Below are 14,440 nucleotides of genomic sequence, written 5' to 3'. Positions count from 1 at the left end.
GATACTAAGAGAAGGACTGAATCTGAGTATGTTTATATACCACGATGGTATTATAGAGGAATTAAGAGTATTATACCACGATGGTATTATAGAGGAATTAAGAGTATCTCATTAAAGGACTGAAACAGTCTTCTAGGATACCGTCACAATACAGTCAGACCTCTCTATAACAATCAAGTTTTTCCTGAACCGATTGTTTATGTTATATTTTACTTCTCTATAACAACATTTCATCTATAACAACAACAACCAACTTTATAATAGTCTTTATAAAATTACCCCCCATATAACAACTATCTTTTTTTTTTGTAATATAATAATTAACCATCTTTATAAAAATAGAATATATATGATTACCAATAATAAATGTAGAGAGTTTGACCAAATATTTGATCGTTTAATACACTATTTATGACAAAAAAATCAAATGAATATATATATATATATATATATATATTTTCATCATTAAATGGTTTTTCTTCGTTCTACAAACTGTAATTAAGCTTAGAATTTGACAATTAAAAATGAAAAATTAGATTTTATGCATCTTTTTTGCCTATAACTGTTATATCCCGTATTTTCATGTGTTGGAAAGCGTGCGAGTTAAATGATATTAGTAACGAAAATGAGTTTATCCTCCCAAGCTTATGGGTGGTTGTAGTGATGGTACAAATGTGTTATAATATTTGAAGATAAACAAATATAAGAAAATAAGTTTTGCCGAGGTTCGAAATTTATTTGATGAAATACGGTCCAAGTTATAATATCCCGTATTTTTGGACTAGAAAATTTAATCGTCCAATATGAGTAAAATTACCCGAGCCCGGAGAATTCGATCATATTCAAGGATGAAGATCAAGAGCTCGGTGTACAAAGAGTTTGAGGTCCCGAAATAATTTAAGACTTAACAAGTGTGACCACGGTGATTGAGAATAATATTTTATGTATATCAAGAGGGACTATGGACTAGCGCTATGCCACATAATCATGATAATGAGTATATGAAGAGTGTTAAAAATAATTTATTACTTAAGTGAATCGTAGTCAAGAAATTAACTATGTGTGTAATTGGTTTAACGAGGGATTGTAGTGGAAGACAAAAAAATAAATTAAAATTAATTGGGATCATTGGATATATGGTCCACGTGTATAAACAATAAATTGGCAGCAAATATTTTAGATGTAGGACATTGGGTATTGTAGCAAAAGTTAGTGATAAGTACTAAGAAAAGTTTGGCCATGAAGGAACACGTGTCTTGCAAGACCCTTTTAAGCTCTTATTACTTCACTTTATTTGTTATTTTACATAAGAGAATGAAAGCAGCAACACAATTTTATCATTGTGAGCACTAACGTTTGCTTCATTTTGACGGAGATGAACAACAATTTTTCTCTTCAACCAAAAAATACTAGATTTCAGTATTGGGGAAAATACAAATAATTACAAAGAGGTTATATAAATGTTGGTTTCCTCCGGATTCTAGCAAATTTGGGTTTTCTTCAAAGTAAAGTAAAGTGGAAGAAGATCATTTTTTGGTATATAAGGTAAGAATTATCCTCTTCTAGGTATATTTAAATTCATTAAAGTCATAGCTAAATCATGAGATGGGAAATACGAATATTTTACCGTAAATTGTATTTGATGTTGTTGTTGGCCCATGGGCTGTTTGTTGGACTGTTTTGTGGGTTATGTAAACATAGTTATGGACGGAAATTATGTTATATGACATGATTATGATAACACACATATGAAGTGTTCTTAAAATGATCATTATTTAAGTGAATTGAGATAAAAAAAAATAATTGAGGTTGTTGGGTAATTAATACGTGGACATGCCCATGTATTTTATGGATAAGTGGCAGCAAGTTAATCTTTTTGCATGACATAAAATGATAATGTTGTTGTGTCATATTTAAGAGATGTGTATTAAAATGAATTAATACCTAGTTACACGTGTAAAGTGGGGGGAGTGTATCTAAAGGTTTTGCTTTAATTTGCTGGACGTTTTTGGTATATAAAAATTGGAAGTGAACATGTTGCCTTGTATTCTTAGACCTCCTTACTTCAGATTTTTAACAAAAAAAAAAGTGTGCAGCAACTTCCATTTTGATCTTCTCTACTTTAGCAAAAAATTGTCTTAAGACAGTAGCAACAATGTTTCTTTCCAGTATAGTAGCAACATTTTTCTATTTTAAGAGAACCAACTTTTACTTCGTGATGAAGCAAAGTCACGGGAAGTTTGACAGAGACCAGCAAAGGTACAATCTGTCATCTAAAATCTTTTATGAGCTCAAATCAGCGTCCAAGGTATGTCTTTGATGAGAACTTATGAATTGACGATCAGAAGCCGGATATGCATTATTATTGTTTGTTGGACTATTTTGGAGTACGGTGTATGGTATTCTATGGATTGAATTGGTAAATTTGATATGATTGTAGTTCTCGTGATGTATCAAGCGTAGAAATCATGTAAATGTGTTACGGATATATTGGACTTGTTATTGTAATTAGGAAAGCAGATGGGGATTTGTTGTTTCCTAAGTTAATGAGCTTGTAGCTTGTTATTGTTCACTGAGATTGTTGGCTGCCTCATAGATGTTAATATGTCTAAATGTAAGCTTGGGAAGGTAAAGGAAAATAGAGGTGATGCTATTCAAGTTTGGTTAAAATGTGTTTAACGTCCATAAGCTGTCGATAAGAGCTATCGTGACGTTAGTATCATGTTCGTTGCTGTTGTAGATTCCACTTGGAGGGAGACTCAGCTCGTGAGCCTATGAAAAGAGTTGGTATAAGGTATGTAAAGCCTACCTTTCTTTCTTTTGGCATGTCCTAGTCGTAATAGGCTATGATACGCGTCTTGGGGAAAACTCCATCCTTAGAAATCCGAGCATAGTTTTGATCCTTATTCGATTCAATGCAAGTGAGTTGTGAACTCTATGCTTTGATGAAAAATAACTTAAACACTTTTATTTTTAAAAGAGCTTTGTGCCATAAAACGTCCGTAACTTTTACAAATAGAATCGGATTACCTTGAAAGGTTCGTGGCCGGCTCCATAAGGCCTAATGTCCGTAATTTACGTACGCCACCTCGACTTGACCCGAGGTGGGCCCACAATTTCCGAAACCTTCTTGTATTGTTCTATTTGACCTATTTTCGTACTATGATTAAAAGAAAACTTTTGGTTATTGTTCCGACTACTAAACGATAGTTGTTTTAACTATTCCCAGATTTTTCTGATTTGTTCCGTTTGACTTATTTTGAAGTGGAATTCAAAGGAAACTCTTGGCTACTTTTCTAACTACTATACGACAGTTGTTTTGAAGTATTTCGTAAGTCCCACAACGTATTTTGAAACATGAAAACGATTTCAGGAAACTTATTTTGACATAAACCATTGCGACATTCGTAAGGCATACGCTATGATTATCGTTTAGTTTCTTGATATGGTTTGTCATCTGAATTATGCTATTGAGTCTCCGTAAATGTGTTATATTTTATATTGCATTAGTTTCTCACTACTCCATTCGTGGATGCCTCAATGTTTCCTTCACTGAGCCCGGGCCAGGATATGTTATCACGCGTATTCCACTGCATTGTTCGCCGCGCCTCGATGTGAGGGGGCAGGTATACATGTACATGGGTTGTGGAGTATGCTGTGCCATGTACACATATTCTGATATATGATGATATGATATGATATGGCCATCTGATGTGTTTGACATGTGCATATTCTGATATGATATGTTACGGAGTTATTCCCTACTCTGGAGTTATGCTGTGTTGTGGCGCCAGTGTCGGGGTGGCGACCACGTTCTGTTCACCGAGTCCCTTCGTGGGGGCCGGATATGATATGGCATATGTTTTTGCATACACTCTTTATGTTCTGGAAATATGCATCTGATAATCTGGATATTATACTCATTTTCTGTACGTTCTGTTCCGGTTATGATTTTGTTCCGTAATGGGACCAGATATGACATATGTTTTCTGTATGCACTATTTATGCTTTATGATCAGCATTTTGCTATTCTGGATATTCCGTTCATTTTCTGTACCTTCTGCTTCGATTATGACTTTGTTTACTACGTTCCGTGCTTTACATATTCAGTACATTTTCCGTACTGACCCCCTTTCTTCGGGGGCTGCGTTTCATGCCACGCAGGTACAGACGATCGATTTGCTGATCCGCCCGCTTAGGATCCTATTCCGCTGTCTTGGAGTGCTCTTTTGTCCGGAGCCTATATTTTGGTACAGTCCTTTGCTATTGTATATATGTACGCTATGCAGGGGCATGACGGGGCCCTGTCTCGTCTTATGATTCTGTTATGATCTGTAGAGGTCTGTAGACATACATGTGGGTTCTGTATATGTTTTGGGTGATATGATCTGTGATAGCCTCATCGGCTTCCACGTGCTATATTTGTTCACCTGTGATAGTTAGTGACGCCATTTGACCTCTATATTTATATATATATTCTGCTAATATAATGGTTTGGGTTATTGGGTACGTTTGGGTGTCCAGCACGGACACTAGTCGCGGCCTACGGGGTTGGGTCGTGACAATAACAACCAACTATTTTTTAAATGCCAAATGCTGTTATAAGGTGTATAACAATAATTCTCTATAACAACCAAAAAATTCGGACCCAGCGATGCTGTTATAGAGTGGTATGACTGTATATGTATATAAGATGATGGTTCTATACAAATTTTTGTTTAGAAAAATGCATCTTTTAAATAATTATATATGATACTATCTCAGAATATTTATGTACCGTATTGATATCATAATTATGAGGATATTTCGGGTAAATAGTTTAATGGCATGAAAGTAAAGGGTAAGGGCAGATAATTATTTTGTTTTTTTCAGGGGAAGCGATGGTCTTTTCTTTTTATTTTTTGGTCAAAATCTCATATAAAGTACAAAGCTGTGGCTTATCCTACAGACCACAGAGAAGAAACCGCAATGACCAAACTACCCCTAACATCTTACCCAATGAATACTGCCTTCTAAGGTTAAATAAGTAAATAACCAAAATTTCGTCTTTGCTCTTTCACGCAAACTTCTCCGATTTTCTGCATATTCTGCCACCCCTAAACTATAATAAAATCTCCAAATGAAAAACATTCCTACAAATCTCTGAAAATTTGAATTTTTTTTTTTCGGTGATATTAACAATCGATTTGCCGTTTGCATAATCGATTTCTAAGAATTTGAAATCGTTGAAAAAAAAAAGGAAATTCTATGTTGAAAAAATGATGCTTTCACGTATTGGCCGTTCTATATCTAAAGCTTGTCGCTCCAATATTCACAAAGTAAGTTTTTTTCCTTAATTTTTGTTGATCAAATTCCTTTTTTTTTTCTTCTTTTCAAAATTAATGATGTTGTGATTATTTTTTAGGGCGGTGGATATGGTGTGAGGCCGGCGGTGTTGAATGAGGTGTCCACGCGCGGCGACGGCGCGTGCGTCACACGCGCTGATGGTGGTGGGTTAGGGTTTGTGAGGAACTATTTGACATCATCGATTATTGGAGGTGGAAAGCAGGGTTTGAGTAACGCGCAGCGCGTGCAGTACACGCTCCGGAGGTTTTTCTGCAGTGAAGGGCCAAAGAGAAGAAGTAAAGAAATGAGAATAGAAATTGAGCTATTTTTTTTGAGAAAGTATACGTTTTTTGTTACGTAAATATACCCTTAGGCCAACTAGTTTACCAAACATGGCCGAAGTATACACTACCTATCTATGTTGCTGGGATTCTCCAAAAATGTTGCTGCAGCCGTGTCGGATTCTCCAAAAATGCACTACTTTTGGAGTATCCGACACGCACCCGTCGACATTTTCGAAGAGTCCGAGCAACATAGCTACCTAAACACTTCACCTGTATATGTTGTGTATAGGTATGTATATTATATGTAGAGGTATGTATAGTAACTATACACTACCTAGACACTGTGTACATATTTTGTAAACTAGATGGCCGAATGGTATTTGGCAGTAATTTTCCCTTTTTTGTTGGCTCTTTTACTTGGTTTCCAATGCTTATTTTGTTGAATTGTTGTTTTTTGTAGACTATGAGAACTATTATCCAAAGAACAAGAAAGAAATTCCCAAAGCAAATAATCAAAAGGCTGAAAGTGGCAAAGGTATGATAGCGCGTTATTTATGTATTTTGGTATGTGTAATTATGTATGGATTATTTCTAGTGTGAGTGGCGTTTTCTTTATGTAATGTATAAACCAACAACTATGCCTCAATCTCAGTTGAAATTGAGATATACAACAACTATGCCTCAGTACCAAATATGAATCCTCATTTCTTCATTTAAGCTTATATCATATCATCAAGATAAACAGTGAATAAGGAGAGAAATCGTTAAAAATATATGTAAGTACTTCTACTACTACTAATACTAAAAAGTTCCATACGAGTCTAAAACCTATCGTCAACTAGTAGCTATCACTTATATGGATCATTTTCTTCCATGGTGCCCTATCTTTAGCTAAGTCTGTATTGATACCGAGATTTTCCAGGTCTTTTGAGACCACTTTCATTAATGATTTATTTATTCTTCTTGTAATTTTGTAAGGCGTTAGTTAGTATGGAGATGCAATATATGTAAGAAATTGCTTGTAGAATTATATGAAAAATCACCGAGAAACCCATGTTCTTCTCCTCTTTAATGCTTTATTTGTGGGTTGTGTACAATGAAAAATCTTGCTTTGGTTTGTGTTGTTGCAGAGGAAGGTGCAGGTGAGCAAGGAAATCCTCAAGAGAACTTCATGAAGCTAAACTACAATTTGCTAACACCCTTGTTATTTATTGGGTTTATTCTGTCATCTATCCTCTTATCTCCTCGAGAGCAGCAGGAGGTTAGTGCTTAAACAAAGTTTTTTCTCTCATGCCGATCTTGTCCGTCCCCCTCCCCCCAAAAAAACCCTTTATCTTTTTTACTGGAAGTGGATGAGTATAGGGCCTTTGGCGCTAATAAGAATGTTAGCTCGATATAAGAAAAAAAATCTTAAACATTTTAATATTTATGTGAAAACCAATTTTACCTCTACATTAATTGCATGGGATACAAAAACACAGTCAGCCACCCGTGGGAGAATTATTCACTTGGATAGAAGATGTTAAATGTAGGGTAGCAATGGCACTTCTTTGCCTTTCCGTAATTTTAAAAAATCTCCTTTTAAGCTATAGAAGATTTGCAGTTAATGTTTTTACAATTAATGTGAATTTTCTTGTTTATATGATGAGTCATAATGGAAAAATGATCAGAAATGCACAACTTTTGTAGGTTGAGTCATTACATGGAACCATTTGCTTGTAGATACTGGATAGTAAAAATGCTAGCTAGCTTTAGCTGTCCTGAAGTGGTTGTTCTTTTCAGAAAGCGGTAGGGTGATAAAACTTGCTACTCAGTGCCGGCTCAAAAAAGCAAGGCAAATGAAGCCATTGATTTAGGCCTCAAAAATTAGAGAAAATTAAAAATATTATACGTATATAATATTGTACTATAATTTATATGACAATTGTTCATTAAAGATTTCAAAATTTATGTTGATTTTTAGGATTTGGGTTAGGTTCTGTCAAATAAGGAATTTACTGCAAATTTCTTTCTCTCATTAATTAGTACATTAACCTCCTTCGGGTTATGTTTTTCCTCCTTTGAGTATCGTTCATTTTTCCTATTTTGACGAGTTGCTTTCCAATTTCAACTAAGTTTTCCTAACTAACGTATTTTGCTTTTCCCTGTTTGATTGATATATGTAATAGAAAATAAGTCCTAAATCTAATTAACCCCCCGTGGTTATTCAAAGAAGATGAAGTCATTTAGCATTTATGGAAGACTTGATCTTGTTTTCCTATGATTATGGTCTTCTTTATGGTTTTCCTATGATTATGGTCTTCTTTATGGTAATTTAAAGACCTAGGTTTTTATATGATACATAGGCTTTGTGTTCCTAGTTGTTATTACCTCTTTTTATATTTACAAATCCAAATTTGGTTGATCGGCGCATGGAGTTGAGTTTACCACACATGTCAGAACAAGACATTTATCGTTTCTATTATCCTATTTACGACAAGTTATGCCATGAGGTGATGATCCTGCGTTTCACTAGCTATTAAATTGGCTACTTGTTTAATGAGCATAGAAGAATCAGAATGAATCTCAGTGCTCATTCTACTTCATACAACCATTTGCAACTTTCCTTTTTACAGCTCACTACTTTCGCTGATATCTTATTCTTGCTTAAAACACATATTTTTGATGAAGAATTTCTCATCAGTATAACGATATATCAGTGAATTAATGAAACGATGTGACTTCTCTAAAAATTTTGATTGTTTAACTGATGATTGGTGAGTAAAGCATAATATAATTGAAAGGACAGTTCTCTCATCTTCAGTGATTGGTTATCTTCTGTAACTTGCTTCGCTTTCTTCTCACAACAACTTTCCTAAATGTTCATTTTCAGATTAGCTTCCAAGAGTTCAAAAACAGGCTGCTTGAAGCTGGTCTTGTTGATAGAATTGTTGTTACTAACAAATCTGTGGCCAAAGTTTATGTGAAAAGCTCTGCACCTGGTCCTAATCAAATTGGTGATGACACTGTTCAAGGTCCTGTAACTGGTAGAAATGATAGAAGAAACACGGGCCAGTACAAATATTATTTTAACATTGGGAGTGTCGAGTCATTCGAGGAGAAGCTTGAAGAAGCACAGGAGGCATTAAGAATAGATCCTCATAATTATGTGCCTGTTACATATGTTGATGAGTTGAATTGGTTCCAAGAAATGATGAAGTTTGGTCCAACAGTGTTGCTTCTTGTTGTCCTTTATTTTATGGGACGGAGAGTGCAGGGCGGGATAGGTGGTGTTGGAGGCCCTGGTGGAAAAGGTGGTCGTGGAATATTTAACATTGGTAAAGCGCATTTCACGAAGATGGATAAAAATGCCAAGAATAAGGTGAGTCTTACTTTCTAACCATGCACTAGTGTCAAACTTGGGTGGAGATTTAGAAGTATTGATAGTGTTTTTAAAAGCTATATTTGTAGATGCTTCGTGCCATGTTATTTCATGATTAATTCTTGGAAAGTCTGTTGACATGTCCTTGGTACAGGTGTTCTTCAAAGACGTGGCTGGATGTGACGAGGCAAAGCAAGAAATCATGGAGTTCGTCCACTTTCTTAAAAACCCCAAGAAATATGAGCAGTTGGGAGCCAAAATTCCCAAGGGTGCTCTTCTAGTGGGTCCTCCTGGGACTGGCAAGACGCTTCTGGCCAAAGCTACAGCTGGAGAGTCTGGTGTACCTTTTCTCTCTATTTCCGGGTCAGATTTTATGGAGATGTTTGTTGGTGTTGGACCAGCCAGAGTTAGGAGCTTATTTGAGGAGGCAAGGCAGTGTGCACCTAGTATAATTTTCATTGATGAGATTGATGCCATTGGTCGAGCAAGAGGGCGAGGTGGCTTTTCTGGAGGACATGATGAACGTGAAAGCACTTTAAATCAACTGCTTGTTGAAATGGACGGTTTTGCAACTACGTCAGGTGTGGTTATACTTGCTGGGACAAATAGACCTGATATATTAGACAAAGCCTTGTTAAGACCCGGTCGATTTGATCGTCAAATTACCATAGACAAACCAGACATAAAAGGCCGTGATCAGATATTCCGGATCTATTTGAGCAAGTTGAAACTTGACCATGAGGCATCCTTTTATTCACAGAGGCTTGCTGCTCTAACACCAGGATTTGCCGGAGCAGACATTGCAAATGTTTGTAATGAAGCTGCTTTAATTGCCGCAAGGAATGAGAGCACAATAATTACAATGCAACATTTTGAGGCAGCAATAGATAGGGTAATTGGAGGTCTTGAGAAGAAGAATAAGGTATCCATCCTCAGTTTTTCCCTTCCACTATCTACTTTGCATTTTACATTGCATTGGTGGATAAGAAATTTTCAATACTAAACATTTGATATAATTTTCTTTATTCTGGATCTTGGTTATGGAATACATTGTTTTCAGCTTGAAATGCTTAGATTTGTGCAACTCATCGCAGAAATAGAAAGGAATAGAGACCGATAATAAAAAATAGAAAGGAATAGAGACCGATAATAAAAAATAGAAAGGAATAGAGCGAAATGCTTGAATTTACATATGCTTATTATTTCTAAACTCAAAAGAGATAAAAACAACTGGGGATATTATGTGACTTATTAATATCTAAATCTTAGTGCCTCTCCCCATGACTTGCTGGACCAACCAACTGGGATCTACCACTCAGTTGCTACTGGAAAACATATATAATTATGATTTTATCAGAAGATGTTTTTATTACTTTCTGGGGGAAGTGGTATATTGATATAAAAGTTCTAAAACCTTTAGAACTGATCACAAATTTATAAGAATTCTACAACCTTTAGAACTGATTACAAATTTATAATTTCTCTATTTTCTTTTCGTACTAGGCCCATTTTTTTGGTGTGTGTGTGTGTGGGGGGGGGGGGGGGGGGGGGGCTGTATGAACACTCAATGAAGTATTTACCCTGATAAATAATGATGTTCTAATTTGTCGAGAAACCTACGGTCATTTGGGTGCAAATATTCTTCTAAAGGCCAGGCCTGAAACTCCTTGTAGCAGGTGGGAAATCTGATTTTTGGTGGCAAGGATCCGATATAGCCATTCAAAGAATAGCCACTTTTATTACAGTGTCCCACAAAGTCAGTACAACTAGAGTGACCATTTGTTAAATATCCTTCAGCCAAAACTTGTTTGCGGGCATCATAGATCTGAAGATATTCCATGTAAGAACTCTTTTTGGAGGGGTTTGAGTTGGAAGCTGTCGTGATGTTTTGGCCCTTTGCTGCCCTATTCAGGGATGTCCATGAAGTTTTTTTTTTTGGAAAGTTTTGTTCTGGGTATTGAGATTGTTTTTTTTTTAATTTGTTTAAGAAGTAACATTATGGAGAATATTTGAAGTGAAAGTAGTCCTGGTATACTCCACTTCAACACCATTATAACTGCTTCTTGTTGACTTGATGAGCATGGAACCAACTTGGCAGGGAGAGGGTAGGTGGGCAAAGCAAAGGTTGACCTTTCCGTGCATTCTGGTCCATTTTCTTTTTTTATATTTCTTTTGTCTACTTTTTCTTAAAAAGAGAATTTGGGTGGACGCCCCACTTTGGGGAAGTATGATGTGGCTAGTGTTAGAAATTTCTGGTCCAGTTTTAGGTTGAGTTGTGAAGTTTTAAGGGTAAATAATTTCGTTTATTTTGGATGACGTCACATCTCAAAGCTTCCTTTGTGCTTTCTGCAGGTCATAAGCAAGCTAGAGAGGCGGACAGTTGCCTACCATGAATCTGGTCATGCTGTTGCTGGTTGGTTCTTGGAACATGCAGAACCATTACTAAAAGTGACAATTGTTCCTAGGGGTACTGCTGCCTTGGGATTTGCTCAGTATGTTCCTAATGAAAATCTTTTAATGACTAAGGAACAGCTGTTTGATGTGACATGCATGACTCTTGGAGGTCGAGCTGCTGAGCAGGTGAACATATAGGGGAAGAAATATTATCTTGCTTTAGTATTTTTACCTGTAGTAGCTCAGGATATGATGGCTCTGATTTGAGTGGATTTTATAGGATAAACTCCTTATTAGTTTATCGTGTGAGAAAATTTAGTACATCGTGCATGAATCATTTTGTTTTTTAAATGCTAATCAGCAGCTTCACTTTTCTACCGTAATAGAAGCTTGGTTTTTCTTACCTTTTCTCAACTAAATAAGATACCTGAAAGTGTAGTCATTTGGATTTTATTTGTTGACTAGGTTTTGATTGGGAAGATCTCGACTGGTGCCCAAAATGATTTGGAGAAAGTCACCAAAATGACGTATGCACAAGTAGCAGTCTATGGTTTCAGTGACAAGGTTGGTCTTCTTTCTTTCCCACAAAGAGAAGATGGATTTGAGATGTCAAAACCTTACAGTAGCAAGACAGCAGCAATTATCGACAATGAAGTAAGGGAATGGGTCTCCAAGGCATATGAACGTACTGTGCAACTCATAGAGGAGCACAAAGAACATGTGGCGCAGATTGCAGAGTTACTACTTGAAAAAGAGGTCCTTCATCAAGATGATCTGATTAAGGTATTAGGTGAACGCCCATTCAAGAGTCTTGAGCCCACAAACTATGATAGATTCAAGCAAGGATTTGAAGAAGAGAACAAAGAAACAAAAGATAATGCTGAAAATACGACTGTAGAAGATAATGGATCATCGCCAGTTGTACCTGAGGTTGTCCCAGTATAGTTGTGGGGGTGGTGCTTTGTAAATGATAATATGGTGTAGTTGCTGTCTGGTGTTCACTTTTTATTAGAAAATTGTAGAGGTTAGAAAAAACATGTCTTGATATTAATAACACAGAAATCAGTTTCTCATTTTGTGCACTCCATGATATTGCAAAGAAAAAGAGAAGAACAAAAATGAGGCGAAAGAGATACTATAATCTAATTGTATCAGTGTTTGTAAGGGCTGTTTCTCTTTATAGTACTTGCTTACAGGTATTTCTTGTAGCCACGGCAGAGGCCCTATTCTTTAGTAATCTAATTTACAGGACTTCCAGAGGCTGCATAAATTTAATCTACCAGATTAAATGTGGTTGCAGAAATCTAGTTTACCAGATTTCCAGTTGCAGTGTGTTATTCCCAACTGTTTCCAATGCAGTAAAGGTATTTATCTTTGTTGTTAGGGGTAAGACTGTGTATAATAGACCCTTGTGGTTTGGCCCTTCTCTGGACCCCGCGCATAGCGGGAGCTTAGTGCACCGGACTGTCATTTATTTTTGTTGCTGTTAAGGGTATTTCCATGGGCTTGCCTTGATCCGTATTCATACCAAGGTATTGAATGATCCCAGTCCGTTGCTTTCTATTCATAGAATAGAAAATGCATACAGCTCTGGTTGAGCTGGTTCAATGGCTTTTGATTATGTTAGACAACAACAAAACTGTGATCGAGATAAACTTTTTTCTAGGGAGAAAAAAAACTCCCAAGATAATTGGCGTACTTAGAAGCAGTCCATGGTTCCAATGTCAAATTAGTGCAGTCCGATGCACATAGCATTTCACATTCACGCAGGGTTCGGGAAAGGGCCACATCCTAAGACATGAAGCATCACGTGCTCCGATCCAAATTGTCACCACAAAATAGGGGTCTTCGTCTTGTCCTTTCTTCTGTGGGTCCCACAAGGGAATCGATAACTGAGAAGGAACATGACATCCTTCCGTTTTGTTTGTATGTAAGACTGATAATGGCAGCTGAAATCTATAGAGAACTTTGTCTTGGACCTCAAATTAAACACACAAGTGGTTGATACTCTTCGGCTGGCTGACCGTTATTTGGCGGTTAAATTAGTATGAAAATCTCGCTGTAGTTGTCAACTAATATGATAATGTGATATGTCTGCAGATGTTACTTTTTTGTTTTTTTGTTTTTTGAGTAAGGTAAATTTTAGATTTTACATCTTAGTTGGGAAACACACTTGATTTGTCTCTTTTCTGGATTTCATATTGTAACTTTTTTCATTTTTGGTTTTCCCGTCTAGTGTTCGGTACACTCATTTAGTCCTCGATTAATTTGGATTTGCGCCGTGTAAGGTTGATATGAACCCAACAAGCACAAGGCCTTTCACAAGAAGTCAAGCAAGAGAACTTCAAGAGTTGCAAGCCTTATTCATGAAAAGGGATGCCTTGGGGGAGATGGGAGAGAAGACTTCGCGGATTTACAACGTTTGAGAGTTGGCATTGGAAGAGTAGCAAAGTGGCTAGAAGCGCAAAATGGCTAAAACTGCAACTATGAGGCTAAGATTGCAATTGGAGGTCATACTTGCAAGTTATGGGGTTAGAATGGCAATTGGAGGTCATAATTGCAAGTTACGAGGCTTTGGATGCAATTGAAGACCCATGTGGGTATTTTTGCAAAAGAGCCACTTTAGGGCCTTTTGGTGTAATAGGCATTAGTATGAATAGTTTTTGTCATCCATTTGGAAGACTTAGCTTTGATATTGTGTGAACTCAAATATTGAGAGATTTTAGTTAAAAGATAGATTGTTAGGTTACTACACGAAGTGTGATTTCATTGTTGCAAAGTGAATTTGCTTATCCATTGAATTCATCTAGATTGCTCATTTGTGGTTTCCAATTGAGTCTTCTACTTGATTCAAATTACTTTGGTTCTTTTGGTTGAATTCACAATAGGAGGGTTTAAGTTTAATATACTTAGATTTGCCTATATGATTCATTACTAATTGGGTCAAGTATCTATCCTCTATTCTCCTTAATCTCCAATTCTTCATCCATCTTTTGTTTTCCTTTATTTTTGTTTAATTCTTAGAGTTTGCTTAGGGTGAATCTTATCAAAGGTCCATTTAAGGGGTTGTCCCTAA

At 36.4% G+C, this 14,440-nt stretch overlaps 1 protein-coding gene across 1 annotated transcript; it reads left to right on the top strand.

Moving 5' to 3' along the window:
• Positions 1-4,940: 4,940 nt before the first annotated feature.
• On the top strand, positions 4,941-12,528 carry LOC132630391 (ATP-dependent zinc metalloprotease FTSH 10, mitochondrial-like). Its single transcript, XM_060345972.1, has 8 exons — positions 4,941-5,318; positions 5,405-5,621; positions 6,070-6,144; positions 6,740-6,870; positions 8,482-8,970; positions 9,125-9,892; positions 11,323-11,550; positions 11,830-12,528. Exons 1-8 carry the CDS (start codon positions 5,259-5,261, stop codon positions 12,307-12,309), a joined length of 2,448 nt encoding a protein of 815 aa, XP_060201955.1. The 5' UTR covers positions 4,941-5,258; the 3' UTR covers positions 12,310-12,528.
• Positions 12,529-14,440: the final 1,912 nt, after the last annotated feature.

This window comes from Lycium barbarum, chromosome 3 (genome assembly GCF_019175385.1).
Source record: "Lycium barbarum isolate Lr01 chromosome 3, ASM1917538v2, whole genome shotgun sequence".
Lineage (NCBI taxonomy): Eukaryota > Viridiplantae > Streptophyta > Magnoliopsida > Solanales > Solanaceae > Lycium > Lycium barbarum.
Note: the sequence above shows the minus strand (reverse complement) of the source record. Positions and strands in the feature narration are given on the sequence as shown.

What these genes read in the sequence shown, in the direction of transcription:
- LOC132630391 (XM_060345972.1), top strand. Translation starts at nt 5,259, where the DNA reads ATGATGCTTTCACGTATTGGCCGTTCTATATCTAAAGCTTGTCGCTCC. An exon ending in GTCTTGAGAAGAAGAATAAG is followed by an intron (nt 9,893 to 11,322) that starts GTATCCATCCTC and finishes TGCTTTCTGCAG; the next exon opens with GTCATAAGCAAGCTAGAGAG. An exon ending in GAGGTCGAGCTGCTGAGCAG is followed by an intron (nt 11,551 to 11,829) that starts GTGAACATATAG and finishes TTTGTTGACTAG; the next exon opens with GTTTTGATTGGGAAGATCTC.